The sequence below is a fragment of the Malus domestica genome, chromosome 03 (assembly GCF_042453785.1).
Source record: "Malus domestica chromosome 03, GDT2T_hap1".
Taxonomy (NCBI): Eukaryota; Viridiplantae; Streptophyta; class Magnoliopsida; order Rosales; family Rosaceae; genus Malus; species Malus domestica.
Genome location: NC_091663.1, coordinates 8,339,294 through 8,366,057, shown reverse-complemented (window position 1 = coordinate 8,366,057; position 26,764 = coordinate 8,339,294). Strand labels below are relative to the sequence as shown.

Below are 26,764 nucleotides of genomic sequence, written 5' to 3'. Positions count from 1 at the left end.
CTTGAATTTGGGTGTGTTCGATCCGACTTCAAAACAATTCCGCTGCCCCCAAACTTGTTTGGGCTTTATTCTAGGCCTCAAGAGGATGTTATGGGTGGTGGTGATAGATGTGGTTAACTTCGGAATTGTGTGGTTCGAACCCAAAACCGCCACACCCCACCGTGCAGGTTTTGTGAAATCAATGCCAAATCCCTTGATGTTTGGGGTGAAATAGGAAGAATTATCGAATGGCCTCGACCTAAGGATCATTTTGACACCAACCTCGCCATCTATGGTGGTCGGAATTGGGAGATGGAACCGAGTCGGTTCACGAGTCATGGTGAACCCGACCAGTTCTGTAATGCCCTGCCCCGAATTAATTTTTTAATTCGGGAAATAATGTTATTACTTTTGATAGGCCCAAACTAAACTCCACTTTATTTAGCAAATTTTAAATCACAAATCTTTATTTAAATAACTCATTCACATACAAAACCATCAATGTTAATTAAAGATTAAAACGTATAGTTACCTTACCAAATTTTTGTACTAAAATTTATTTCCAATATGATTCCTAAATATTATTATTTGAACAACCACACAATTATAATCTCAAGATATTTCCATTTCCCTTCAATTGGCCATGTTCTCAAAATAAGAATAATTCTCAATTAAAGTGAAATTCTCGATTATTTAAGGCTGCATCTAACACTGTTAAACTGCCTACGTACCCTGGAGTGGGATCAAGCCTTTCGTAGTTCACATACTCCAAAATCGTACTAATATTCAAACCGCAGCAATTTGATCTCAAAAACATAATTAAAATAACAACATTCACATAAAAACACAATTATCGGCTCCCTGGCTGTGCGCCGCCGCACCGACTCGCCGGAAAATTCAATTATTTCTAAAAATTCTCAAAAATTACAGAAATGAAGATCTCAAAGAGTAGAGAAAACTTCATACCTGTGGCCAAATCCAATTTGGTCTAGAAAGGCTCCAATTTGGCCCAAACCCGTCGGAACTCTAGAAATGGGTATCCTTAATTCGACTTCAAACAAACTCCGACGCCCCAACCATTGCTTGGGGTTTGTTCCTGGGGTTAATAGGAGTCTACTAATAGTGGAAATTTAATCAATTCATTTTAGATTTGGTTGAATTTAAGCAAGGTATGTCGCGGCACCCTCAGGTGTGTTCTTCCAAATTTCAAGACCAAACTTCATGATTTTTTTGGGGTAATAAGGAGAGGGAAGGTCGTGGAGGGGTTTCCAAGTGGTTGATTGACCCAATTCACCGGAAAAAGGGGTGAAATTCCGTCAGAAATAGGTGTAGTGCCGAACCGGGTCGGGTCGCCAAGGCTCGAGTCCCGATTCCCCGTGTCTCATTTCTCTCCTTTCCCTCCCGGTTCTCTCTCCCCATTGGTCCCTCAATCATCTCCCCCTTTCCTCATTGGCTCCTCTCTCCCTTCTTTCCCTCCTTTATAAACCATCTCCACCACCCATCTTTTCTGTCTTTAAATCTCGGCCACACACGTGGCCTTCCAGATTTTTTCTTTAAAAATCTAGAATTATCTTGAACTCAACTATTTTGCTAAATTGCCCCCAACTTTAAACGTTAATAACTTCTTCGATAAAACGCCGTTTCACGAACAGTTTGCACCTACGCGTTCGTTAGATCGAGCTCTATTCAAAAATATAAATTGTGACCTTAAAAGGTCTATAAATTTTAAATAATTAATTTCCAAGCTTTAAACCTCGTAATTAGTTTAATTTAAAAAATAATCTCAAACAATTTAATATAATTTCTCGAAAAATAACAAAAAATCTCAATAATACCAATACGTATATTATCATAATGTTTAGAAACAAAACTTTACAATTTTCCAAATTTTATTTTCGTACCCATAAATCGATTTACTTTTGATTTTCTTCACATATTAATAATTATGAATATATAATTCATATATTTAAATTTTCAGGGTATTACAGGTTCCTCTTCTTCTTCTTCTCTCTTCTCTCCTTTCTCTCCTTTCTCTCATCCTTCATTGGTCCACCCTTCTTTCTCTTCTCCTCATTGCTCCACTTATCTCTCATCTCTCTTCTTGCCTTTCAATCACAACCATCCATGTCCTTGTCTTTAAATTTGGGCCACCCACATGGCACACCAATTTTCATTTAAATTTTTTTAGAGTTTTCTAATAATAACCAAATTATTAAAATGCCCTAACTTCAAACGTTAATATCTCCCTCGCTATAGCTCCAAATCACGTCCCGTTTGCGCCCACGCGTCTGTAGCAACAAGTACTACGAGGATATGCTAAAAGAATAAATCATATGTCTCTCTAACTGATAGTCAACGAAAGTCAAAGTCCTTACGTCTAGGTCATTTTCGTAAATTCACGCTTTTAAACCTATTAAAAATGTAAAATTTGGGACGAGCTGTTACATTAATGATATTAGAGTGGACCTCCATGAGCCTACAAAGTTTATAAATTATTGTCCAAAATATAATTGGGTAGTTTACATAATTGATATGAGATGCATAATGCTTGTATCATATAAAATTAATATATAAATTGATTGATTTTTCTTTGGAAAATAGAGTTTGTTGTCAAATTGTTTTCTTTGGTTGCAAACTAAATGATGCATCCACCAATAAGAATGAGCATGTTTATCAACGTTTAAGTAATAAATCAATCATTAACTTTCATGTTCTGTAGTTTTCAAGATTTTGTCTACAAATTTAGTCTCTCTAACATTACCCTTGAAAAAATATTAGATTTCATTATACAGTCATACCATATCTAAATAGATTATTTTTTGGTTGAAAAGAGAATAAAGATTTGAAAATTCATCTCTCTATTAACTTCAAATCCCAGATCCAGAAGCACCCCCAGTTTCAAGTTTCAGTCGTCGTTCCTTGCTCTTACTCGGGATAGGCGGTCGCCACTATTCCTCATTTTCTTCCCCTCTCATCTCCTCTCCCCTTTCCCCTTCTCTTCATGCATCCACCTCTTCTTCCTTTCCCCTTTCTAGTCTCTTTCCTTCATTTTCATTATCGATTCTCCCCTGCGTTTTATCTCAGTTTTCCCTAAGCTGCACCTCAACTATCCCCTGAGCTTGTCTCAGATTTGGGCTTCATGCCCCTTATCCGACATTTTTTTTTCTACTTTTACTACTTTATGTCTTCTAGTTTTCCTTCCCCCTCCTCCCTAGCTGTGATACTTCATCTTCGTCCCACCATGTGTTCAGATCGACGAGTTCTGATAAAAAATTGGATATCAGATCCACTTCCCTCCTTCACTTCCCCCCAATCAGCATGTCGGATTCCCATCGATGCCAAGTGTTGGGTATTTAACATACCCTTTAACCTCACTCTCTACCCATAAGATACTTTGTTGTATATATTTGCAGGGGTCTGTGAAAAGGACTTGGATCTGATGTCTACTCTCTCAGTTCAGAGTTTGGCTTCCTTGAAGGATGTGATGACAGTTGCGGTGTGGTTTATGCTGCTGGAGATTAGCGTTTTTTGTTGTTTGTTTTTGCAACTTTCTGGCCTAAACTTGTGTGAACCTCCTGTTATATTTTGAGTTACAACTCTCATTTTGCTTTAGTATTTTACTTATCTGTAGTTGTTTACTTTGTTTTTTTTTTTTTTTAAACGTTGCACTAGTTTTAATGTAATGAAAATATCTTGCTTCATAAAAAATAAAAATAAAAGATTTGAAAATTCAAAACTGGTAATGATCCTTTGGTTGGAAACTTGGAATCAATCAACGAAGCGGTGGGGTTTTAGGAATGCATAGAGTTCGAGGTAGACGGTCACGAGAAACACCATTTACAAGACTACAATGCCCGCTTGTCTGTTTTTTTCGTACCGTCTGCAAGGAAAAAAGATCCCTTGTGTTCTTTTTTAAGTGAAAAATTCATGTGTTTCCTGCTTTTGCCAGTTAAGAATATCGATATGCGTGTAAATATCAATAAGCATATATATGACGGTATAAATGTATATCAATTTTGATCTTGGTTTTTATGACGAAAATTATGAAAATTTGCAATGAATTCATATATTAATTATTCAGGTTTAATCAAAATTGGAGAAAAAAATTCTCCCAAAAAAAAAAAAAAGCAAAAGTTCGAAATCTACAAAGAATTTCGGTAAATTTCTGTAGTGAATCATAATTATCATTGATATTCATATCAATTCTTGATTTTTCGGAGGTTTCAACAAAAATACCAGCCATTTCATAAATATTTTAAACACTCACTTTTGCAACCTTTTATATGCATGGCTGTTGAGGTCCAAAAATATCAACACGAAAACCCCCCAACAATGGCATATAAACATAAATTGAAAATTTAACAAGGTTTTAGAGAATAATTTCTTTAACACAAAATACATGTATGCTAAGATAAAGAAATAGGGATGGCAATGGTTTGGTTTGGGAATGAAAATGTTATATCTATATTCATACCACAAAAATGGCTAAATAGCCAAAATGGTCCCTGAGATTTGCATAACTCATCACTTTGGTCTCTAACATTTCAAATCGATAAAAGTGGTCTCTGAGATTGTCCACCATCCATCATTTTGATCATTCTGTTAAAAACTCTGTTAAGTGTCCCGAAGCTCTTGGCCAAAAGTTTGGACAATTTTTAAAGCTTCGTAACTCAATCGTTTCTCAACCAAATTCGACCCATAATATATCAAAATGAAGATAGGAAAGTGTAGAATAAAATTATACCTATTTGGAAGCCCAATGTATGCCGGAGTTGGCCGAAAAATAGCCTCAAAGTTGACTGGTTCGAGGGAAAACTGGAAAACTCGTCGGAAACTGGGTAAACTTTAAACGTTCATAACTTCTTCAATACTCAACTAAATCAAGTGATTCAAAAACTAAAATCATACTTCTCGACGAGATTAAGAGAATGGTACCTTTTTCGATGGCTAAATCGCCATGGTTTGGCCGGAAAACAGCTCGAAAGTGGCTAACTTGAGACCAAGACAGCCACTTTCGAGCCATTTTCCGGACAAACCATGGAGATTTAGCCATAAAAAAAGGTACCATTCTCTTCATCTCATCGAGAAGTATGATTTTTGTTTTTGAATCGTTTGATTTCGTTGAGTATTGAAGAAGTTATGAACGTTTAAAGTTTACCCAGTTTCCGGCGAGTTTTCTAGTTTTTTTTCGGACCAGTCAACTTTGAGGCTATTTTTTGACTATCTCCGGCAGCTATTGGGCTTCCAAATAGGTGTAATCTTATTCTACACTTTCCTATATTTATTTTGATATATTATGGGTTGAATTTGGGTAAGAAACGATTGAGTTACGAAGCTTTGAAAATTGTCCAAACTTCCGGCCAAGAGCTTCGGGACACTTAACAGAGTTTTTAATGGAAGGACCAAAATGATGGATGGTGGACAATCTCAGGGACCACTTTTATCGATTTGAAATGTTAGGGACCAAAGTGATGAGTTATGCAAATCTCAGGGACCATTTTGGCTATTTAGCCCCACAAAAATTAACCATATCCATAATTGCAAATTAATCATCGGGGATTATCTATAACAATACCTAACAGGTAATGGATTTCTCAACGGTTAACGGTTATATTTATCTTCGCCAATACCAAAAATATATATTCGTTCAATAGACACATTTTAATATAATAGATATTAATTTCATCATTATAATATAATAGATACATTGATGATGGTGGTTGATTTTTTGATATCTCTTAGAAGCACCGTTGAATTCTCATTGGTTTTGATTCAAAACTTTTGAAATTTCCCACAAAATGCAACTTTAGTAAATCTCAAGGTAATGAGTTCGGTGTTAATTTTTGTCCATTGATATTTTTCAATTCATTCAATCCGACACTCGGAAATTGAGAGGGGTGTGTGTGAGGTAAAATTTGGGTGTGGAAAACGGAGTAGGATTCTCTCCCCTCCTCTATTCCCATCCCCTTCCTTCCCCTCCTCTCACATATTGTTTTTTTGTCTTATTGTCTCTGTAAAAAAATCAATATAAAATGTTGACGTGGCTAAACCATAACCGTTCAAATAGGAGGGGAGGGAAGGGAAGAGAGATTAGGAGGGGAAAGAATCCTCCTCCGTGGATAGCACCACCCTATGTAAATTAGACTATATATAATATTTATTATTTGGGTTGGTAAGAGGTAAAAATGAGAGTATGGATATCACCACCCTATATAAATTATACTGTATGTATAATATTTTCGATAACCACAAAGAAAGCTGCTCATGATCATGTTTGGATTTCTTCATCCGTTAGCTTGAGGAGGCGAAATTAGATGATTTTTAAATAATAATAAAATATTATTCTTATCATCTATTTGTATCATCTTTTAAATAGAGATGAGACTCACATGTGTTGGTGTGTCTTACCTCTATTAGATAGATGATACAAATAATGGTATAACAAAATGATAAGTGTATCACTACTCTTCTTAAATTAGGCCATCGACTTATGAGACACTAATTATTTGTATATGTTAGTATCGCCTGTAGGCACCTTATTGTACGGAATGGAGAGCTACACAACACATTTGGGCATTAATAATTTGATAATGAACTCGTTTGTAAGAGTTGTATCGAAGACTTTCTACTTATAAGTACACAAGAACGGTAGTGTCCTTAAGCTTTTTTTTTTTTTTTTTTCTCTCAATTTTCTAAAACATTTGAGACCCCAAAGTTTTAGAAACTCTTCCATTGTAACCCATTCCAACGTACCCACCTTCCTAAGGCCCAGTCCGCCATTGCTTTAGAGAGGTTAAGTATTTCACTTGCATGTACTAGCAAGTGCACGGTTTTATGTAAAAGACATCAACACATTTAGTAGTGAAACTATTCAATATAAACTATATTCGATTCAATTAGGGTTCCAAAGTCAGATTACTACATCTTGAACAAGAAGTTAGTTTTGTCATTCCTCTTTCAAGTTAGTGGTGATAGCATCTTCAACAACCTAGCTAAATAAGGCATTTTGGCTACTTTAACAAAAAATAAAGAAAAATCAAATTCTAACATGCTAGTTAAATGACTAGCTATCGTAACTTTGTGAATAGTAACTAACTAAATTAAGTTTGGAGGGGAGAGAAAGTTAAATTTTTGCTAAACACTAAAACTATAAAATATTGGGCTTCACGAGAAGAAAATGAGTTTGGGTTGTTAAGTCTAGGAAAAAAATAATATAAAAATATTTTAACTTAAAAACTAAAATAGCTAGTATTATTGAAAGTGGTGGCTAGCCAAATTAATATTTGGATCATTTGGGTAGCTACAATAACAAAAATTTAGCTAGTATTGTTGAAGATGTATGTGTCGCGTTCCACCTCTTGGCAACAGATTTTTACAAGGGTAATGCTATCCACACACCCATATTTACTTCTCATACACTGCTTTTAACAATATTAACAAGGGTGCGTCTGAGGTAAAAACGGGTGTATGAATAACACTATCATTTTTACAATACCTTCCAACTTTGCAGACACTATAAAAACCTTAAGCAGCTCTTTTCACGGTTAAATCCATATGGGAGGAGTTAGGTGAGCCCAAGATCAATAGTTAGGTTCTGGGAATCCAGACATATTTAATAAGTTCCCCTATCTTCATTTGGAAATAAATTATTAGGAGTTATGTGGCTTCCAGCAGAAGCACCATCATGAAAAGTGCTTTTTTCTCTCAGGTGCTTCTGCTCTTGCTAACATTTTCTAGGTAGAGTGTAGAGATCTTAATGAAAATGAGTAAAAGTGACTCCAGTAGAAAGCACATTCTCTACGGAAGCTCCCGGATCAGAGCAGACAAGAAAACGAAAACGCATGCTTATTTGCATTTGTAGGCATAGCCATGTGTGGAGAACATCATCATCACAACAAGCAGCCACTAAAGATTAAAACGAGATTGCAAATGGGTTACAAATATCAAGTTTTTCTGAAACCACCAAATTTATTAAGTAACGGAACGTAATTGCGGTAATTACAGGAGAGTATGTCTCCTCTTAATCAATTCTAGATCTTTGTGAAAAACCTTGTGCAACGAGTCGTACTTTATATCTTGCAATCTTGTTTTCTCATTGCGCTTTCTTGTGAATACCCATTTGTAATCCACAAGGTTTACTCCAGGCGGGGTTTGGACTACGAAAGCTCCCAGTTCGGTTCATTATTAGTTTTTGGTTTTCATTTCTTGTTAGAGACAAATGAGAAATACGTGGGAGGAAGGAGAGATGAAGAAGGGTAGAGGAAGGATTTCAAGGTTCTTACTATTTCATGTACGTTCTTTCCGTATCCCTCATACCACTTTTCTCCAACCCTTATTTCTCCGTCTCTACCAAAAAAAATCAAAACTAAAAACTACAGAACAAAATGGTTATCAAACATCGTCTTCAACCGCACACAGAGAAGCCCGACAAAAAGAAAATGTAAAGTTTGTCTTGGAAAAGAGAGAAGAACAATGATTCAGGACTTCCCAGTTGGAATTGCCGACAGCATGGTTATCATGGATGCAATCATAAGTACAAAGAAGTCAACAAATAATGAGGAGCAAGCAACCTAGATTTCTACATGTGTATTCACTGTGTCTAAAATGGCATAGGATTCCCATCCAACCTTCTAACAAAACATTCCCACAAGTTTTTCAAGTTTGGATATGATTAGGGCAATGCCTACGTGGCATATAAAATTACTTCTTCCTGCTTATAAGAGGCCCTGCCACACCAGACATCCTAAAACATTCCTATTCACTGTTAGCATGCTCAACATGAGACGACAAATTCCCACTCATCTTCTCTTGGTTTGGCTCCTGCTTGCAGCTTCTCAATACCACCACCACACTACTTATGTTCAAGATATTGAATCAGGTAAGACACTTTGGCTACGTTTGGTGCTTACGATTGGATTGGACTAAGATAACGCACTAGATTCAAGGTACGTTGTTACCATTATGTAGACAATGTATGGAAGTTGGCCTCGGTTTCTTCCAACAACGTTACTTGAATTTAGTGAGTTATCCAATATAAACCAATTCTCGGCACGAAAGGTGGCCTATCTTCTTTCTTTCTAAATAATGTGAGAAAATGTAACAAACATTTGAACATGATTCATCAGTATAAAGAAAATGAAATACAACTGAACAGATTGTACCTTGTTTCCTTCAAGATTTAATGCATTTAGCTTTCTTTGTTGCTGGCCACAGTTCAGTTCAAGCTCAATACTGCACAGCCCGCCTCAGGTTCAGGGTCGTTGGGGTCAAGAACCAGATATGTTCTGCCTACTAAGGTGTGTATATAATATAATAGAATTTATCAATTAGCTTTCATTTGCTCAATGCCAAACAACTTTACCTTGACTCCTTGCATCTTTGTTCAACGTTAAAAAACAGGTCGGTGGAAGGAACATCCACAAAACTCCATCAGGACCAAACCCAGTAGGGAATCATCGCCCACCATCGAAGCAATGAACATTTGACGCAATCGTAGTTAACTTAGCAAGTAGAACTAATTAGATTATTGTATTTGTTAGAGGCCTGAAGGAGATCAGTGGTTTTCAACTTTTCATGTAGGTCAAAAAACCTCTCATCGAGGCATGTGCTTGTGCAAAATTGGATTTAGAACATCTGAATTCTAGAAGCTTTTGTGGCATTTGTGCATGAGCAAAAATGTTAAGTGTAGGAGTTCCATAATATAAATCTACAGTAGAACTGTTAACATAAATATTAATCCTGGCATTACTGAAAGGCAAGAAATATGTTCACATATATCAGTTACCCGATCAATCCTCTCAATGTTCAAAGGACAGACATTCAAAATATAACTTGTCATCCTAAAGCTTCTAAATTGGAAAAACCAGTTGCATTGATACACAAACTTACAACTTTGCTTCGTTTTCCAAAAATGAAAAGTGCAATAATGCAAAACCTTAATAGCATGTTAAATCTTCATGCGTACTGTTTTCCATTTTTCTAAGGCATTAATTATCTACTTGGTAGTCCATGCAACAAATCTGACAATAAAGTACAATTTTAGCACCCTGTGGAATGAAGAGACTAAGTAGATGAGAAGTAATTAGCATGATTTTCATTATACCTCAAAAATAATGAGCCAGCATAAAGCCGATGATATATTAACTACAATACACTTGGCTGAGATATACAGGACTCACCGTGAACTATAAACTTAATCAGTATACGGTCATTTTATACAGCACGCTTCCTTTTAGATCGCTTGCTTCTCCTTGGTCGAGGATCATTTGGAAGCTCCTTTCCAACACCAGAACCATACACCTCTTCTAGAACCTCCTCACCCTGATATAACCTCTAAATCAGTTCCAAATGCAAAACTTAAACAATATTTAAATACAACTAAACAGCCTAATGTTCACTAACTGTCACATTCATGTTTGGTACTTGTTCATAATGTATAATGTTCAATACAACAACAAAGAATGAACCATTCTAACAGTAGATTTAATTAATGGATATGATTATCATTTCATTTCTTTCTAAGTATAACAAATTAGAGCAAGTGCCATTTGCGTTTCATGAAATACCCCTTTTACATTTATCAGTTAGTTTGTCTTTCTTCTATTAGCAAGGTGGAAGACAAATAACTTCCCATTTCTAGATGGTTACGTGGGGAATCAAATTAAGTGAGCTGCCTTGCATCTAGTACCAAAGAAGAAATGCATTGCAGACACGCACCTGATCATGCATGTCGGTGCAGGAATAAAAGACCTCCACACTTCATGACTATTTCATTATAATTCAATGGCTACTTTGTACAAGTTCTTGCAACATTAATTCAATTGACACACAAGTAGTGGAACCCACAAACTACTACAAAAAGACAAAGTAGATAAGTTATGGCTTATGATTACCCTAGTTTACCACACTGTATAAGTGACTAACTTCTAGCGTCCAAAACACTTGTTTAAAGTCATGAGTTTCATTCAAAGAAAGCATGGATGATTATTAGGTACTATAGCCGGGACTGTTCAAAAACAACAAACAAGGAATGTTTTGACCATCCAATAAAAACTTCCACTTTGAAAAATGGATTAGCAAGGTGAGTCTAAACACACAACTACTATCTTCTTCAATAATCATTAAAACTATGCATAAAAGAATGTCATCTTTTCATATAGTTGAGATATAATGCTTAGGTTTCTTCTTTAGAAGACTACTTAACAGGTTAAATCTAATCCTAACACTAAATTTTTGAATTTTACCTTGTCATTGCTTTCTTCATTTGGACCAACTTCAGAATCAGAAGTCTGAACCTCTTCATTTGTTAACGCCTTGCTCAATTGTTTCTTTCTCTCTTCTTCTCTTAACTTCCTAAATCTGTTGATCACCATTTTTCATTTGGTCAGGAACAGAACTTTATGAAAGATTTTATACAATTCTCCAAAAGTATAACACCAACCTACTGCCAGCCTCTACTGGCTGAGAATCTGATCGCTTTGCACGTCCTGCTGTAATGATTCCACTTGCATTCTCATTCACAGCAGGCTTTGCACCTCCTAATCTGCGCAGCCATACTTGTTGTGCTGTGCTGAGGATATTGTTTGTGAACCTGAAAAACAAATTATACAACTGATAAAGAATGAGCGTAAACAAGGTCACTTTGAATCATTTTTCAGAATTACACCAGATACAGCTTGCAAATGAAAGAAAACATATTTTATTTATTCCTAGATAGATTGCATTACATGAAAATGGTGGCAAACATTGAGAGAACAATAATTAAAAATGAAAAATTAAAATGAAGTGGAACGATAAGTTTTTACAGTATGATATGAAAGCGGTACTTTCTGTACCAACAAAATTTGACAGTGACTCTAGAAAAATCATTAATAGTAAGCTGTCCCTTTTAACCAAAACTGCAAAAACCATGGACCTTAAATAAAATAAAATAAAGAAATACCTTAAGACATCTAAGGCCAAATCAGAATAATCTTAAATCCCTTGTCAGAAAGAATAAGAGTTCTAAGACATTAAAAGGAAAATAAGAAACATCTTAAAGCCCTTGTCAGAATAATCTTAAAGCCCTTGTCACGTTCCTTAACAGGTGCCTTTAAGGAAGTTCCAAGCAAAATCCAGGCAGTAATTTGTGTATTAGCATACAATACATGAAAGATGATATACATAGTAAATTTTCGTTAATGAAAAACTAACCAGTAAATTGACAATCCTGAAGGAACAGACAAGGAGAAGTAACCAATCATGAGGGGAAGAAACTTGAATACAAGAAGTGTGTTTTTTTGAGCTGGATCATCAGTCTGCCAAAGGAAGAGTTAAGGTTACAAACAGTAAAATAAAAACCTGTTAGTCTAGATAACCACACACCTGAATGGTCCATAATTCAATCCCCGCAACCATAAAGTTTTTTTTTTTTTTTTTGGTAGCAAAATGAAACAGGAATCAAAAACGAAAATGAAGAAACCAATGTAAATGCAGACACACAATTCTTTACCTGTGGAGGCTTCATGATCTCCATTGAAACATACTGAGAAGCAACAAGGAGGACAGGCAAAACAAGGTATGCTGCAGTGTCAGACCAGCCCAATGGTGGATGTCCATCCTGCGTCATAAATTATACTTTGTAATAAACAGTTGAATTCACATGAAAGTAACTTGGCCTCAGTAGTAATATGGTACAGCTACTCGCTTAGATCAGGTACCATGCCTAAATTGCTGTAGTAAAGTGCGTCAAGGTTCATTGATAACTCGTTCACCTTTCTAATATATTTATCATCCATATTAAAGATCCACAACTAAGAATGCAAGTAAATTAGTAGAACACAAACTGAATGAAAGACCGATCAAATTATTAAAAAATCTAAGTTAGAGTTGTTAAAATTCACTTTCATATGTACAATTCAAACTTCAACATATTTATCCATACACTTTACCAATTGTTAGACAGGCAATGCTAGCTAACAATTGGTAGACTGCTTCCAGAACTAAGGTCGACTAAGCTTAGCTGTATAACAAACGTTAGCTTCATAATTCATGAAATCACAAAATATCTTACCACAAATGGAAACAGCCACGAAATGCCAGAACCACTTTGTCGAGCAGCAATTGATGTTGGGCCACCCAAAGAGGGGATCCAAAAGAAACCTTCTGTCAACAATCCCTTTGAGTAAACAAAAATTTGCAAATATCAGCACTACTGTTTTTATTTTAAGGAAAATAGTCATCTCACAACTGAAAATTTAGTGGCAACCTACTAATTACCTCATTTGCCACATTTGAAAGAGCTTGATATAGACCTATCCAAACCGGTATTGTGGCCAAAGTTGGTAAACACCCTACATTAAAAAATTGAATAAGAGCCTCGTAGTTTGGCTCAAGGTGACACACCAGAATACGATCAAGAAATCAAATTAAATTCAACACACCAGCTCAACATGGCATTGCAAAACATCAAGATCTTTAGTTTTAAAAGTTAAACATAAACAGAAATTGGTTCCATTAGTAAAACTTAAATATCTCACGATGAACCAACACAGCGAACAATTGTGTTTAAAGTTCATGTAAGAATATGCAAATTAAGTCCGATTAGAGCTCATATTGAAGGTGTTTCACATTCAAGTAACGCAATAAATGATCAATCCAGCACGCACGCATACATACATGAACATAATATAATAGTGATTAATTAAACTTCTTACCTGCCAATGGATTAATCCCTGCCTGCCGATACAGCCGTGATGTCTCAAGTTGTATTCTTTCCTACATAGCGAAAACCATAGTTACGAATTAGGTACCACAAGAAAACGGAGGCAGGTAAACACTTAACCACATTTCGGCAATTACTCCGACTCAACAGTTAAAGGAAACCCATTTCAACAAAGGTAAAGCCTCACCGTATTGCCCTCATATCTTTTTTGTATGGCTTTAAGTTTTGGTTGAAGGTTTTGCATCGCTAACGTCGATTCCACCTGCATATTACAAATATTACACCAAAAAATTCAAATTTTTGAAAAACAAAACAAATGGGTTTTTTGAAAAAAAAAAAAAAAAACGAATTATCAACTAACAAACACCAAACCTGTTGCTTTGTGAGAGGCAGTGTGGCAAGTTTAACGATAACCGTAAGCAGTATAATTGCAAAACCGTATGAATACGGAACGTGCACGGCATCGAGCCCGCCTTTCAAAATCTATCAAAATTCAATTTCCAGCAGTAAAATATCAGCAAATAATATCCCAAATTTCATTCTTTTTCCCAGAAACTTAAATAAATTTATGAAACTCAAACTACCTTGAGCACGAACTCCATGGCGTCGGAGATGAAGCCGAACCACCCGCCATTCTTCTGAGCTGCAGCATCGGCGGAGCTCGGGTCGACGGCGACGGCGGCGTCGGCAATCGTGTAAAGAAGCCCCTCGGCGCGGCTCAAAAGCGAGGCGACGTCGACGGGGGAGTGGTCGAAGGGATTAATCGGAGGAACGGAGTCGTGGAGGCTGAACCTGATTCTGGTGGTGGCGAGTCCGTTGCTGCGGTAGGGGAGAGTGTAGGACCCACGGAGGGAGACAGACGGCAGAGATGTGCCGACGAACGGTGTGGATGAGATGAGAGTCTTCGCCATGAAAGGAATTTGAGAGTGGGTCCCAGGCTCTGTCAGTGGTTCATGGTCGAGTACAGGAAGAGGAGAGATGAGGATGAGATATTCTTTTCTTTCCTTCTTTTTCCGAGTCGTTGATTTTGGCGCGGCGATTTATGAGTGGTTATTGTGGGAACCAATGGGAAGCGACCACGTCAGGGTGAGAAGGATCGTTTTGTCATTTGACATATTGAATTGCGTAGTTTATCACCCCTCGTGTCACATGGGACAGGGACGGAAAAAAAAAAGAATTTAAATATCTTAATTTCATTTTAATTAATTACGATGAAACCGCACATATGTCAGATTGTGCATTTAATAATAAACAATTGAAGATAATGTCGATGTTGTTGAAGACAAGTATTGAGTTTATCTTTTTGATAATTTGACAAATTCTTGATATTAACGATCATCAACAACTTTTCAAAATGTTCTAAAAATTGTAGCAAATTATTTGTAATTGACATACTTTTCGATAGCACTATTCATACTTTCACTGTGCTAAATAGTAGTAGTAATATTCACACAAAAAGTTTGGCGCCCATAAACTAATGCACATTTCTCTTTTACAACAAACAACCGGTTCAACCAATCATCATATGTAAGATTATAATCCAGCATCATGTTGCTCCATCTAGAAAATCATCTTCATCCTTGTGGTCGTATATGCAACTACTAAACTCTGGCAAAATCATCAAAGTTTTCAAAAACGCTTTTAAGTTGCTTGGCTGCGTTTTAGTATATCTGCCAGATGCATAAACGATGACATATTTGTAGTTGTTTCTCAAACAATGCTTTGGCCATTTTTGCATCTTGATCTGTTAGAGTAGTTTTTTTTCATTCTAGGCATTGACTTGACAAAAGTATCGAAAATAAACTGAGTGTGGCAACCATCTCAGCATACAATAATGCAACACCAAATACAACCGTTTGTTTACGATTGTTGACACCAACAAACATCGCAAAAGGATCAAAACATACCACATCACCAAAATAATTATAATTCACCATTGTCTTTGAATTGACCCAAAAGATATGAGTAATCAAATCATTTTCATCCACTTTTATAAAATAGAAGAAATGAGGATCATTCAACTGCAATTTTTTGTAAAGATTCTAACATTATGTCCGTATCACCTAACTTCCTCTCTCTTGTTCATTTGGAACGTAAATAGTTCTTATAATCATCATGAATGAATCTAAGATATTGACGACCACAAGCTTGTCTACTCATAATTTCCACAGTTTCTCTTGAAGCAATTTCTAAACTATCTACCATATCTGCTTCATCTTTTTGTGCAAGAGACATGTTCCTATGAGACTTAAAAATTGAGTCTTACTAGGACTTAAATGTTGGATGGGTATGCTCAAGAATAAACTGAATAACCTTATAGTTCTTTACCAACCTGCATTAACTCGAACCCGATCACGGGTTGGATTAGATTCATTTATCTTCGATCCATCATAACCCAAGCCTGAACTTGAACCGAAATTGAAACGGTTGGTTTAGAGTTGGTTGACCTTCTAACCCACCAACCGCCCGAGTTGCACCCCTAAACCCTTCTCTCCAATTCCTAATTTATTTTCGGTAAAAGTTACCAGCTGAACTGACCTTCTTCAAGAACCCAGCACCAAATGCTCTGGTGACCTTTAATTGCCCCTTTACACGATCGTTTAATATGACTTGACTGTCCTGAGGATGTTCTTAAAACTGATGCATGATCCACAATTCCTAATTTGCACTTCCTAATAGTTCCCACAGACTCGCCCATTTTCTCATCGATGCAAGCCTTTTCTCTATACCAATCATAGTTCCAAGGAAATAGTTTTTTACGCAATGGTTTCTGTTTTCTGTACAGTTTTCTAATCTTTGAGCTCGTTGAAATCTTTCGTATACCCTGCTTCTGTCCTGAAACGGAAACCACATCAATACCATCTTGATGACTGAATTCAATACCAGCACCTCCACCCCATTCTCCTGAAGTAGTGGGGTCTTCACCCCGAAGGCCACAGGCATCTCCCTTGGGATTTTTATCTTGTGTATCCAAAGCATTTGTATTCTTATCAAGCTCTGAAGGTGACAGAGAATCTTGTCCATCCCAATTTTCCATTTGAAACAGCTCATAAAACTGCAAGCTTTTTCTTCCTTGACCAGTTACACTTGCAGCTGGAACATAAATAGAAGCAGTATCCGAGATGCTGGTTTGTTTGCAATCAGGTAAGTCATGTTCAATACCCATCCTAACTCTATTGTTTTCCTCGATTATTTCAAACCTAGATGATTAAAACCTGTAAGGCATGACAGAAACGGTACTCACTGTTTATCAGTTTGTCAAGGATTTTGACTTTTGTAGTTGTTTTCGTCAGCTCCAAGCAAGTTTAGACCCTCCATCTGCCAATCCTAATGGTATAGGAATGAATTCCCTCATCCAGTTTCTCCAAGGTAATTTCATTTTTAGCATGCTAGTTGAGCCTCCGGTGTCACTCGTGAAACTTGGGTGTCCATCGTTGGCTTGGGAGAATTGTTGGTTTGAATAAGGTTCCTTGGTGTGTTGATTCAATCACAAGTTTTCAACTTGTTAGCAACCAATGAGTAAGTTGAGCATTCAAATTATTAGAAGATGCCTTTGTTTTTCTCAGCTTTCGATACCCTTTCCCAATTTCTTCTCTCCATTTCAATTGCGAGGGACTAAAATGAATCTTCTATCTGCAGTGAGGATATATCTCCCATGACTTATTCCCAGTCTTTTGCCATGCTAAATCGATCTGCTAAGTGCCTTGTTGTTGTCCATTGCATGTGGTTTCAATCTGTTCAGTGAGTTTTGCAGAGATTTTGGAATTTGTCGCCTCCATATATAACAGTGCTGGAGTTCTAAACAATAAAGGCAGCAGCTGCCCCAACTACACTCAACCATATGCAATAAAAGCTAGCCTATACAACGCTAAGTGTCTATACAATAGACCTCTTGACTTTGTGATCAAAGGCCTTATTTTGTTGGATCTTGTTTCCTGACTTTTGTGTCCACAACATATAGACTTGCTAACTTTTCTCCATCATCGTTAACACAGTTTACTTTTGAGAGGCGAATTAGGGTTAAAAGCGGCCAGTGACTTGGCTCCTGCACTGAGTTTCGTCCAAGTAAAACATGGCATTGTTTCTTCCTTTGTCTCTGCTTTAGTATTTTGTTAGCGATATTCCGATGATTTTTGGCAGCGGATATCGGATAACATTAGGACTATGTAGGAACATGAACTTTTGTATATATGTTTCATAACCAATACAATATCAATATCGATCGTTCCCAATGCCAATATCCAATGGGAAACGCCACACAAAATGGATACATGAAACTGAATCTTGAAAATCTTTACACACAATGAACATAATCAAGTATGTCTGTAATCTGTCATCACGAAAAAGAATGATCAGTTACAGCATACTACTATATTTACAATGTGGAGAAGCTGCGCTGCAGAGGTAGCGCTGAAATACGGTGAACTCAGATGAAGATCAAGGAACGTCAACCAGAAACCTCAATCCTTCTAGGGAAACCGAAACGATGCAATCTATCCAAAACCCACAAGAACAAAAAATGTGCTGAGTGACGGACTACCCAAACATAAGTGTAGGAAGCAAAATAGGTAAACTGAAAAACCACATGCTGAGAGAATAAGCGATCATTTTTGTGGATTAGTGAGCTCAGATGCCTTGTCGTGATGTGGATGCCAATGCCACAGCCTGCGCCCAGACCTTGATTCGAGCCTTCACTTCCCGTGGGTCGTCACCTAGAGTAGAGATAATTTAGACCCGAATTTAGATGATGCCGGTAATTGTGAGATCAATGCAATGAAAAATGACCTTTGGCTGGTCAGTTTGAGAATTGAGAAGGAATAAAAGCAAAGGCATATATAAGATGGAAGCTAGGCAGGCATAGGCATATGTACCGGGGCTGGAGATGCGCCAGTTGGCGATGGGGGAATTGCCGCCGCTACTGCAGGTAGTGTTGGTGTCAAGGGTGGAGGCAGAGCGAGAAAGATGATGGGGCATCTCGTGCAGCATATGCTGGTGCTCCAACTCAAACCCAAGATCTCTGCAAGCCTTGACTTCCTCCATGTCCATGCACAAGGACCTCCTCCCTCCCTTGGGCCTCGTTATCACTACCACACTCCCACCCTCACTCTCCCCGCTAAAGCTATGGCAATGGCCAAGCTGACTACTATCCGTCCGCGCCATCATCGTATTATTGGCGTCCTTCGTGTCATCATCATCATCATCATCTTTCTTTTTAGCTATGTTTCTTCTGTCTGGTGATGCCGATAGCCATGAGTGTCGATTGTTGATGATTCGCGTCCTTCTTGTTCTCCTCCTGCTCTTCCTGGAAATGTTGCCCATGACTGTTTGAGCTTCATTCTCGCTGGCGTACTCTTTAAGCAGCATGGAATTGGGATGCTTGTAATGGGACATTCCACCTGGAGCCCTTCGTCTTGGGGGCGTTGCCGGAAGTGAGTAAGAGCTGGGTTCCTTGTCGGAGTCGGATGACAGCCCAACTTCCAGTACGTCCCGGTCAAAGCTTTCCATGGACAAGAGTGACATGAACATATTCATGCCAGCGGTAGTGTCTTCTGGGGATTTATCTTGGCCATGGTAGTAGTAGTTACCATGATCATGATGATTACTATCATAATCCATAACATCCTCACGATCGGTACCACATACGGAACACATGGATAGCCTAGACAAGTTATGGGGATGGGGCAGTTGATCAAACCAATCATCGGTATCCTCATAGTACTCGTCTTCCTGCATGGAGATACAAGACCGGATGGTCATACTATCGTCTGACGCCATGACTGTCGTACAATAAGCTCTGTGTACACTACTCAGTGGGGCTCCTCCTAGTCCCGCTGCCACACACTGCCCAAGTCAATTGGGGTGCCTCTGCGGCTGTGCCTGTTACTTAAGCAACGATCCAAGTGGAAGGGGAAGCGGAAGTGCTAATTAAGATGAGTGTGGCGTTTGGGCTTTTGAGAATCATTCGTTTGCTCAGTTGATGATAAGGTAAAGTTAGTGATGACATTTATGGATAGGACTCATATATATATATATATGTATATGTATATGTATATGTATGTATGTATGTATGTATGTATATGACGCAATTTCATGCCGTTCTTCCTCAAATACCCTCCGGCCTCCTGCTTTTTGTATTTCCTCGCAGGTTCAACACTTCACAGTGAAAATAGATATATAAGTAGAGTAAGTAAAAGAAAAGTCATGGTAATATATATAATAATGCGTGCCATCCGGATTCTACTCTGTGGACCGTTGGATGTACGAGTTTTGCACACGGTTTGGGTTGGTGTGGGGGGGGTGGGGTAGGGTTGTGGTAATATTATAAAGGAAATGATAAGGAATTCTCCTGAGATTTTTTATGAATAATTTGTTACCTCACAGTTTAACTTAATTTTTATGTTAATATTATAAAAAATATGAAGTGACATAAAGTTTACAAGTGATAGATTCCCTTAGTATGTTTATATATTATATAAGTAATGCTAAGTAAATCAAAATTTTAAACTAAATTTTGTAAACTAAATGATATGGATATTAATTATTGGATTGTTATTTAAGTATTGATTAACATATTTATTTTCTATTGGTGATACATTATTTGGTTTTAAAATTTGGCCTCTCTAATATTTTCTATATTATATTATGGGTAATACTAGAGAGACTAAATGTGTAGACTAAATGTTGTAAACTAAATTCTATAAACTAAATGACATGAAAATTGATGATTGAATTATTATTTATGTGTTGATTAACATGTTTGTTCTTATTGGTGACACATCATTTAGTTTGCAAATTTAATCTATAAATTTAGTTTACTTAGCATTACTCTTATATTATACATGTTGATGAGGACAAGGAGCAAATATGGAGGCAAAACAAGATTGAGAGAGACCAATCTATGCTCACCGTGCATGCCAGAATTGTTGATTAAACATTAAGAGAGGGGATCCTCTAATCACATCTTTATTGTGTATTTTGCGGCTAGTTTTCGTCAGGTACTGTTTATATTCAATTTTAAATAAAAAAAAATTACAATGATTTATGACAGCACGATGCACGATGAACGAATGTGATTTGAGGATCCCCGGACCTTCACATTAGGATCCTCTCTCAAACATTAATACAAATAAAGGCTTTAAGAGAGAAAAGATTCACATTTTTTTTTAAATGGGGCTTAGTTTTGGGACCTGCTCTAAATCGAACTCTAATGATCTGAACCGTCTTTTTTGTAAGTCTCAATTCATAGATCACCTTTGAAATAATTCAATTCAATTCAAAACTATTTGCTTATTTAATTATCACGATGAATTTTTATTGTTTCTTATAGAACAAAGCGTTCGTCAATTGCTTTGAACTAAATCAGATGTCTCAAATATTTCCGATTTGGCTAATATTTGTTTGCTACTATTTTGGGATGATAATCTATGAAGTGCAACTTAAAAAGTAGACGGTTCAGATCGTTGAAATTCGATGTGTGAACCTTACAACTAATCCCCATTTTAAAAAAATAGAAATATCATCCCGCAAAAGCCTCCAATACCCATATATACACGTGATACGTGATATATTATTTATATTAATTGGAGGTCGAGAGTAAGCTAAGCCTTATAATAGACTAGTAATAATATAATTCAAATTTGTATTTGACGAAAATCAAACATAACATATATTTCTTACAAATAAAAAAAGAATACTTAATATTAAGGAGCAAATAATATCATTTTTTTATAAATAAAATAAAATGTAAACCGCGTTTTTAAGAAGGACGAGCCAGCTGTCCGCGTTATTGTTTTAAAAAATAAAATCCATCCCAAACAGGTGGCAGTGCCTCCGAACCCCAACACAACACACCACTCACCTTAAACGGTCAAAGATTAGTCCCAACCATTTCACCATCACGCTGACCACACTTTTCCTCCTCATTAACATTAATTAATTAATTTATGATTTCTTCAAGCAGCCAACCCCAACCTGGGGTTAACATTAATTAATAATTATAATGGTAATTAAATGATATCTTGATATCTTCTCCAGGAAGACTTGTACTAGTAAATTAATAATATATATGATACAACAGTCGTTCACCCACCGACCTATGATTTATATCGTTCCTTTGATCCGTCACCTTTTCTCTAGTCCAAGGGGTTTGTATCACGTGTCCACCCACAGACTACGTACGTGTTAGAGTTGATGTTGATGAGGATTGAGGATTGAGGCTCATTCCATTCGAATCAGAATAGATGTGGTTTTGTGTCGTGTTGTATAGGTTTTATGATTTATAGTTTGAACTCACATAAATTAACTATTTTTGTAGATACGGTTATATAAGATATAACTTTTATTCTCGTTTATTAATAGTTTTATGTGGCTATGACCATTTTTAACAGAGTCCTTAACACTTTAATTTGCACGTATGGAGTAGTAGTAACAAATGTTTAGCCAATAACTTTGACGCATGTTTACGTACTTTGAGTGAGTGAGCAGGGGTGGGAGTGATGCAATTCCTACTCAGCTGTTTAGTAACGAGAGGAGTATGCTTGAGTGGGAGTGAGACACTCATGTTGATTACTAAAATGTCCTTATTCAAAAGTGTGTAGGTAGAGTTTTGTGATACAGCTTTTCAAAAGGGTGTTTTTTGGTTTATCATAAAAAGGTCGGGATAGTAGTGGAAAGGAAAATCCACTCCAATCCCCCTTGCTCACCAACCATACGATGAAGGCTCCTATATTTAAAAGACATCCCAACACTCAATAATAAGATTTGTACATATAAAATTGACACATTTATTAATATGTTTTTTAATAAAAGTAAAATCTACTAATGTATGTAAGACTCATCTGTATTAAAATGTGTTAGCAAACACGCCTAAATATCATTGTCTCCAAAATTGCCTAGATGGCTAATGTGGATCGGTTCAGATTTGGATAAAAATGATAGATGTTGGATATAAATTTGTGCACCGCTGTGTGTGGTGGAGATGCCCAAACTTGTTAACCTGTAAAAGAACAAACATCCAAGGATCGGGGTGTGTCGGTCAAATGCCCTTCGACGGTCAAGTTAGTAAGTAATATTAAGACTCAAGCAGTAGGCAAGAAATAAGTATGCAAAGATTGAACTACCATAGATGAATCCTAAAAAGGTGTATTTACACCATTCGAGGAGATGGCTTTCTAGGATAGTAAAATCCTTATTAAACCAAGAAATCTCACAAGATATCTAGGAAGTAGATATTGTATTCTCTTAAGAGTGATTACTTGCTGCGCATGCCAATTATAAAGACTCTAAGATTATAGAAAGCTTGTTGATTCCTTGTTGGATTAGGTTCCCGAATATTGCGAAACAAGCATGTTCTATCTCAGCGAAGTCGGTGGACTTCGCCCCACTAATTTTGGAATAGGATGATGGCAGGATTGCTAATCTGCTTAGTCAGCTCTATAATAAGGCTGTCGAGTTCATGACAAACTTCTAAAGTACGTGTATTCCGATCCTCTTTACTCCGGTCTTGGAAAATCATGGTCTTACAATAATCAACTTTTGATTTGATGATGGGGCAAATCACAAATATTTCCGATTTGACATCTCATTGATCATCAATGACTCAAAAAATGGGCACACCCTAGGTCCAATTTGACAACTAGAGGGGCACATGCCTTGCACAAGCCCGTACTGATTCGGGCCTCCACCAATTTTCAGTGAATTGAATTCCATCCGCCAGCCCAAGCTTTAATTGACCTGCCATGCAGATGTTTTGAAATAACGTCTCAACGATACGTGACAAAAGCCCAAGGGTTAATTTGGCTTAGAGGAGTTTATTTATTCTTGCCAATATAAATATACAAAAACCTAAATCTTGTCACCTTTATTTAGTTTTTATTTTTATTTTTTATTTTAAAGAGATTAGCTAATGGTTTCGTTAGTCTACTTTTCAAAGGTTAGAAAGATGCACAGAGGCATTTTAGCCTCTCTTTGACCACCATCGTGTAATTTACCAGCATCAGAAATCGAACCTAAGACGTACTGTGTGGAATACGAGCCTAGAATTCGTCTCTAACCACTGGGTCACCCTGTGTTTGCCTCCTTTATTTAGTTCATTAAGAAAAAAAAATCACATAATAACTATTTGAAATATTAGGAATTCAAAAAATACGGTCACATACTTTTTACCAAACTCATAGGAGAGATGAGACGAAGATTTATAAATTAGAATGTCGATCTAAAATGATTTAAGATTCATAAGTGTTTTTGTTAGGAGTATTTTATGAAGAAGAAAAAAAAGCGCTACTTGAAACAGTATTTATAAATATGAAAAATTAGGTTCTCATCCTTCCTTTTACTACTCTATTGATTAAAATCTTATTCATTTTTAATTTTTGATCAAGGTCCTTGGTATTATTAAATCATTAATTATTTCAATAATTAAATATTTTTTATTTCTAAATATATTCATTTAATGTTAAAAATGTTACAATTAGTATATTTATATTTATGACTAAATTTTTTATCATATATTTTTAGTTTTAGTTTGTATCCATTTTTTATATGTAATTTTTTTTAATTTGTACCAATTTTCTTTTCAATTTTAATTTTTACCCATATATTAATTTCTTTTTGTGCCCATATTTTTTAAAGTTTATTTGTATTTGTACCCATATTTTTTTTTATTTGTACTTTTTATTTTGCTAAATGTACCCATGCTAATTATATGTACCCATTCATGTAAAACTTTTTAATCTTAAAATGTACTCATTCTTAAATATACAAAATTGTTATATGTAAAATGTACCATTTTTTTAATATAAAATCTATTCAATTTTTTTCTAATCCATTTTTAAACTTATATGGGTACATTCTTTTTTCTTTGATTTTAAAATGTATCTATGTCAAGTTTAACCGAAGAAATTTACTAATGTTATTAAGCCTAATATCTTTTTTTTTTTTTTTGTGATTTTGAAGAATGTACCCATGTTTACACACACACACACACACACAATAGTATATTATATTTTAATATTTTTAATCCCACAAATTATGGTTTTTTATTTAAAATCTCATTTATATAAACAACTAAAATTTCTAATTTTTAATTTAAAAAAAATAGTAACGTACATAGAAATAAATGATCACATTAATTTCAGGGATCTCAATCAAAAATTAAAAACTAACAAGGTTTCAATCAAAGAATATTCATGACTAAGGATCACATCTAAAGTCTCCCTTATAAATAACACTGTTGAACAAAATGGCAGATTGCCTCAGTTATTATAATCTTTCTCGTTAACCCAAAGTTAAAGTGTTGAACAAGAAAACATACTCACATGGTTTTGTTTAACTTGTATGAAATATAGTTTTTCCCACCAACATATTATCTCCCCATTGGAGTTTAGTGGTTTGTAATTGTAGGTCTGAATGTCTTTAAAAGTTGCAAGGAAACAAAAGATAAAAGAGGAATATGTGTGGAAAAGAGGTAAATTAATTACTTAACTTAAAAGACAAAACAAAATACATTTGCTCAAGATTCTGTTGTAATTTTCTCTTTGTCCACTAGTAAGGATACCAGAGCTAGCATTAAGGAAGGTCACCTCTCTAAGCTTTTTCCTTAGAGTGACATATAAGTGAAGGTTGTGTGAAACCAGAAAAACCAACCACTGGAGCGACGTCAAGTCAACAAGACTCTTCGCTTGGAGAGAAGCGAGAGAACATCTATCGTACTTACTTTTGCTTTGCAAATAGAGACTCAAAATCGTGACCCTTTGATCACATCAATCATAACAGAGCACGTATTTTCATTGTGCCAAAGCTAAGAAACCAACCACAACAAGAAACCAGAAAAAAAAAAAACAAAAAGAAACTAAACCTTTTTTCCTGCTTTTTTTTGGGTCTGCAGAAAGTAAGGATTTTATATCTGTTGGCCGAAGAAGCTTTTGCAGGAGGTTGAAGGTCACCAGGAAATAAGGCCAGGTCGATGATGATGGGTGACAAGTGTATTGTTTGGCAGTGTCCCTCTAAATCACGCTGTATTACGTGGATGGCCAGCTTGGCTGATGCACTACCACTATTCTTTGTTTAATCTGATTATTAATTTTGAAAACATTGAACAAAAAAATATAAGGGACGAGTTCGGGCATTACTCTTTTTACACACTTTTTGATAAAAAAATTTTTTTCTGAACTTTATCTTTTAGAATATTATTCATAAATTATTTTTTGTAAAAAATTAGTCAAATTTAAAATCATTAAGACAGTTGTCTGAAAAAAAAATTGACGAATATAGTTCTACAGAAAAATTCTAAAACCTATTTAATCGTCATATGGTTTCAAATTTGATAAACATGATATTTGAAAGAAGATCTAAAAAATAAATAGCTTAAATTGTTGAAATATATTATGAAGTGAACTTCACAAAAACATATGTTAAAAGATGTGTAGTAAAAAATAATAATGCTAAAGATCTGTACCTTATTAAATAGATATACAATACTTGGTGCGAGGGTATTAATTCCCACATTGCATGAAATATGGAACAATGAATAGAAAATAATAAGTTTTGTTTAGAAAAATGAATAAATAATTTGTCAGATGCACTCCACACGTGATTTTTCTTCTTCATCATATAACTAATAACTACATACTACATGTATGAAATATATTGAACAAGAGAAGTTATTTGTTTCAACAATAGTATTGCAGGAGAGTTGCTAGATCCACCTTAGTGTGTTATTTTCTTAACTACATTATAATTTCACTCAATTTAAAAGCTAAAAAAAATTAAAATCCACTATGATTCCTACAATAACTTTTAATATGCTATTTTCCCACCGATATTTCAAAAAAACAGAAACGATATTTCTTTAACAACTAAGTCTCCCCTAACGATAATCTATCAACAAATAAATGATCATCTAAATGCTCTGCTGCGGTGTGATTATGCACTCCAATAACTACCATGAATATTCAGTCATCATTAGTTGCTAGCTTCTTACCCTTTAAGTAGAAAGCTTATCTAAACTTTTTCGTTCCAGAATTCCTTATATCATCATCCTTGATGTTTTTTTTTTTTTTTTTTTTTCCGCGAATTCAGCTTATT

General features: G+C 35.8%; 3 protein-coding genes and 1 long non-coding RNA gene across 7 annotated transcripts; 2 read left to right on the top strand and 2 right to left on the bottom strand.

Moving 5' to 3' along the window:
* Positions 1-8,455: 8,455 nt before the first annotated feature.
* LOC103421208 (inner membrane protein PPF-1, chloroplastic-like) lies at positions 8,456-14,705 on the bottom strand. 4 transcript variants are annotated; one of them, XR_011578766.1, is made up of 13 exons: positions 14,266-14,705; positions 14,054-14,164; positions 13,869-13,943; positions 13,674-13,734; positions 13,237-13,310; positions 13,031-13,135; positions 12,470-12,577; positions 12,172-12,275; positions 11,420-11,569; positions 11,223-11,337; positions 10,158-10,299; positions 9,141-9,210; positions 8,456-8,830 (listed from the first exon to the last, which is right to left on the bottom strand). XR_011578766.1 is itself a non-coding variant. In XM_070818250.1 (12 exons), exons 1-11 carry the CDS (start codon positions 14,590-14,592, stop codon positions 10,192-10,194), a joined length of 1,338 nt encoding a protein of 445 aa, XP_070674351.1. In that variant the 5' UTR covers positions 14,593-14,705; the 3' UTR covers positions 9,700-10,025; positions 10,158-10,191. The 4 variants fall into 4 exon arrangements, 3 of the variants coding, with proteins under 3 accessions (XP_070674351.1, XP_070674352.1, XP_008357463.1); XM_070818250.1 differs by lacking the exons at positions 8,456-8,830; positions 9,141-9,210 and adding an exon at positions 9,700-10,025; XM_070818251.1 differs by lacking the exons at positions 8,456-8,830; positions 9,141-9,210 and adding an exon at positions 9,700-9,998.
* On the top strand, positions 8,647-9,637 carry LOC103421217 (uncharacterized). Its single transcript, XM_008359248.4, has 3 exons — positions 8,647-8,857; positions 9,193-9,275; positions 9,379-9,637. Exons 1-3 carry the CDS (start codon positions 8,647-8,649, stop codon positions 9,454-9,456), a joined length of 372 nt encoding a protein of 123 aa, XP_008357470.1. The 3' UTR covers positions 9,457-9,637.
* A 1,139-nt stretch (positions 14,706-15,844) lies between the features above and the next one.
* Positions 15,845-17,913, top strand: LOC139194054 (uncharacterized). Its single transcript, XR_011578765.1, has 2 exons — positions 15,845-16,825; positions 16,975-17,913. It is a non-coding gene; the product is annotated as an uncharacterized lncRNA (long non-coding RNA).
* Positions 17,845-19,866, bottom strand: LOC103421226 (uncharacterized). The gene is made up of 2 exons (XM_008359257.4): positions 18,553-19,866; positions 17,845-18,393 (listed from the first exon to the last, which is right to left on the bottom strand). The coding sequence occupies exons 1-2, from the start codon at positions 19,454-19,456 to the stop codon at positions 18,308-18,310; spliced, it is 990 nt and encodes a 329-aa protein (XP_008357479.1). The 5' UTR covers positions 19,457-19,866; the 3' UTR covers positions 17,845-18,307.
* Between the last annotated feature and the right edge of the window lie 6,898 nt (positions 19,867-26,764).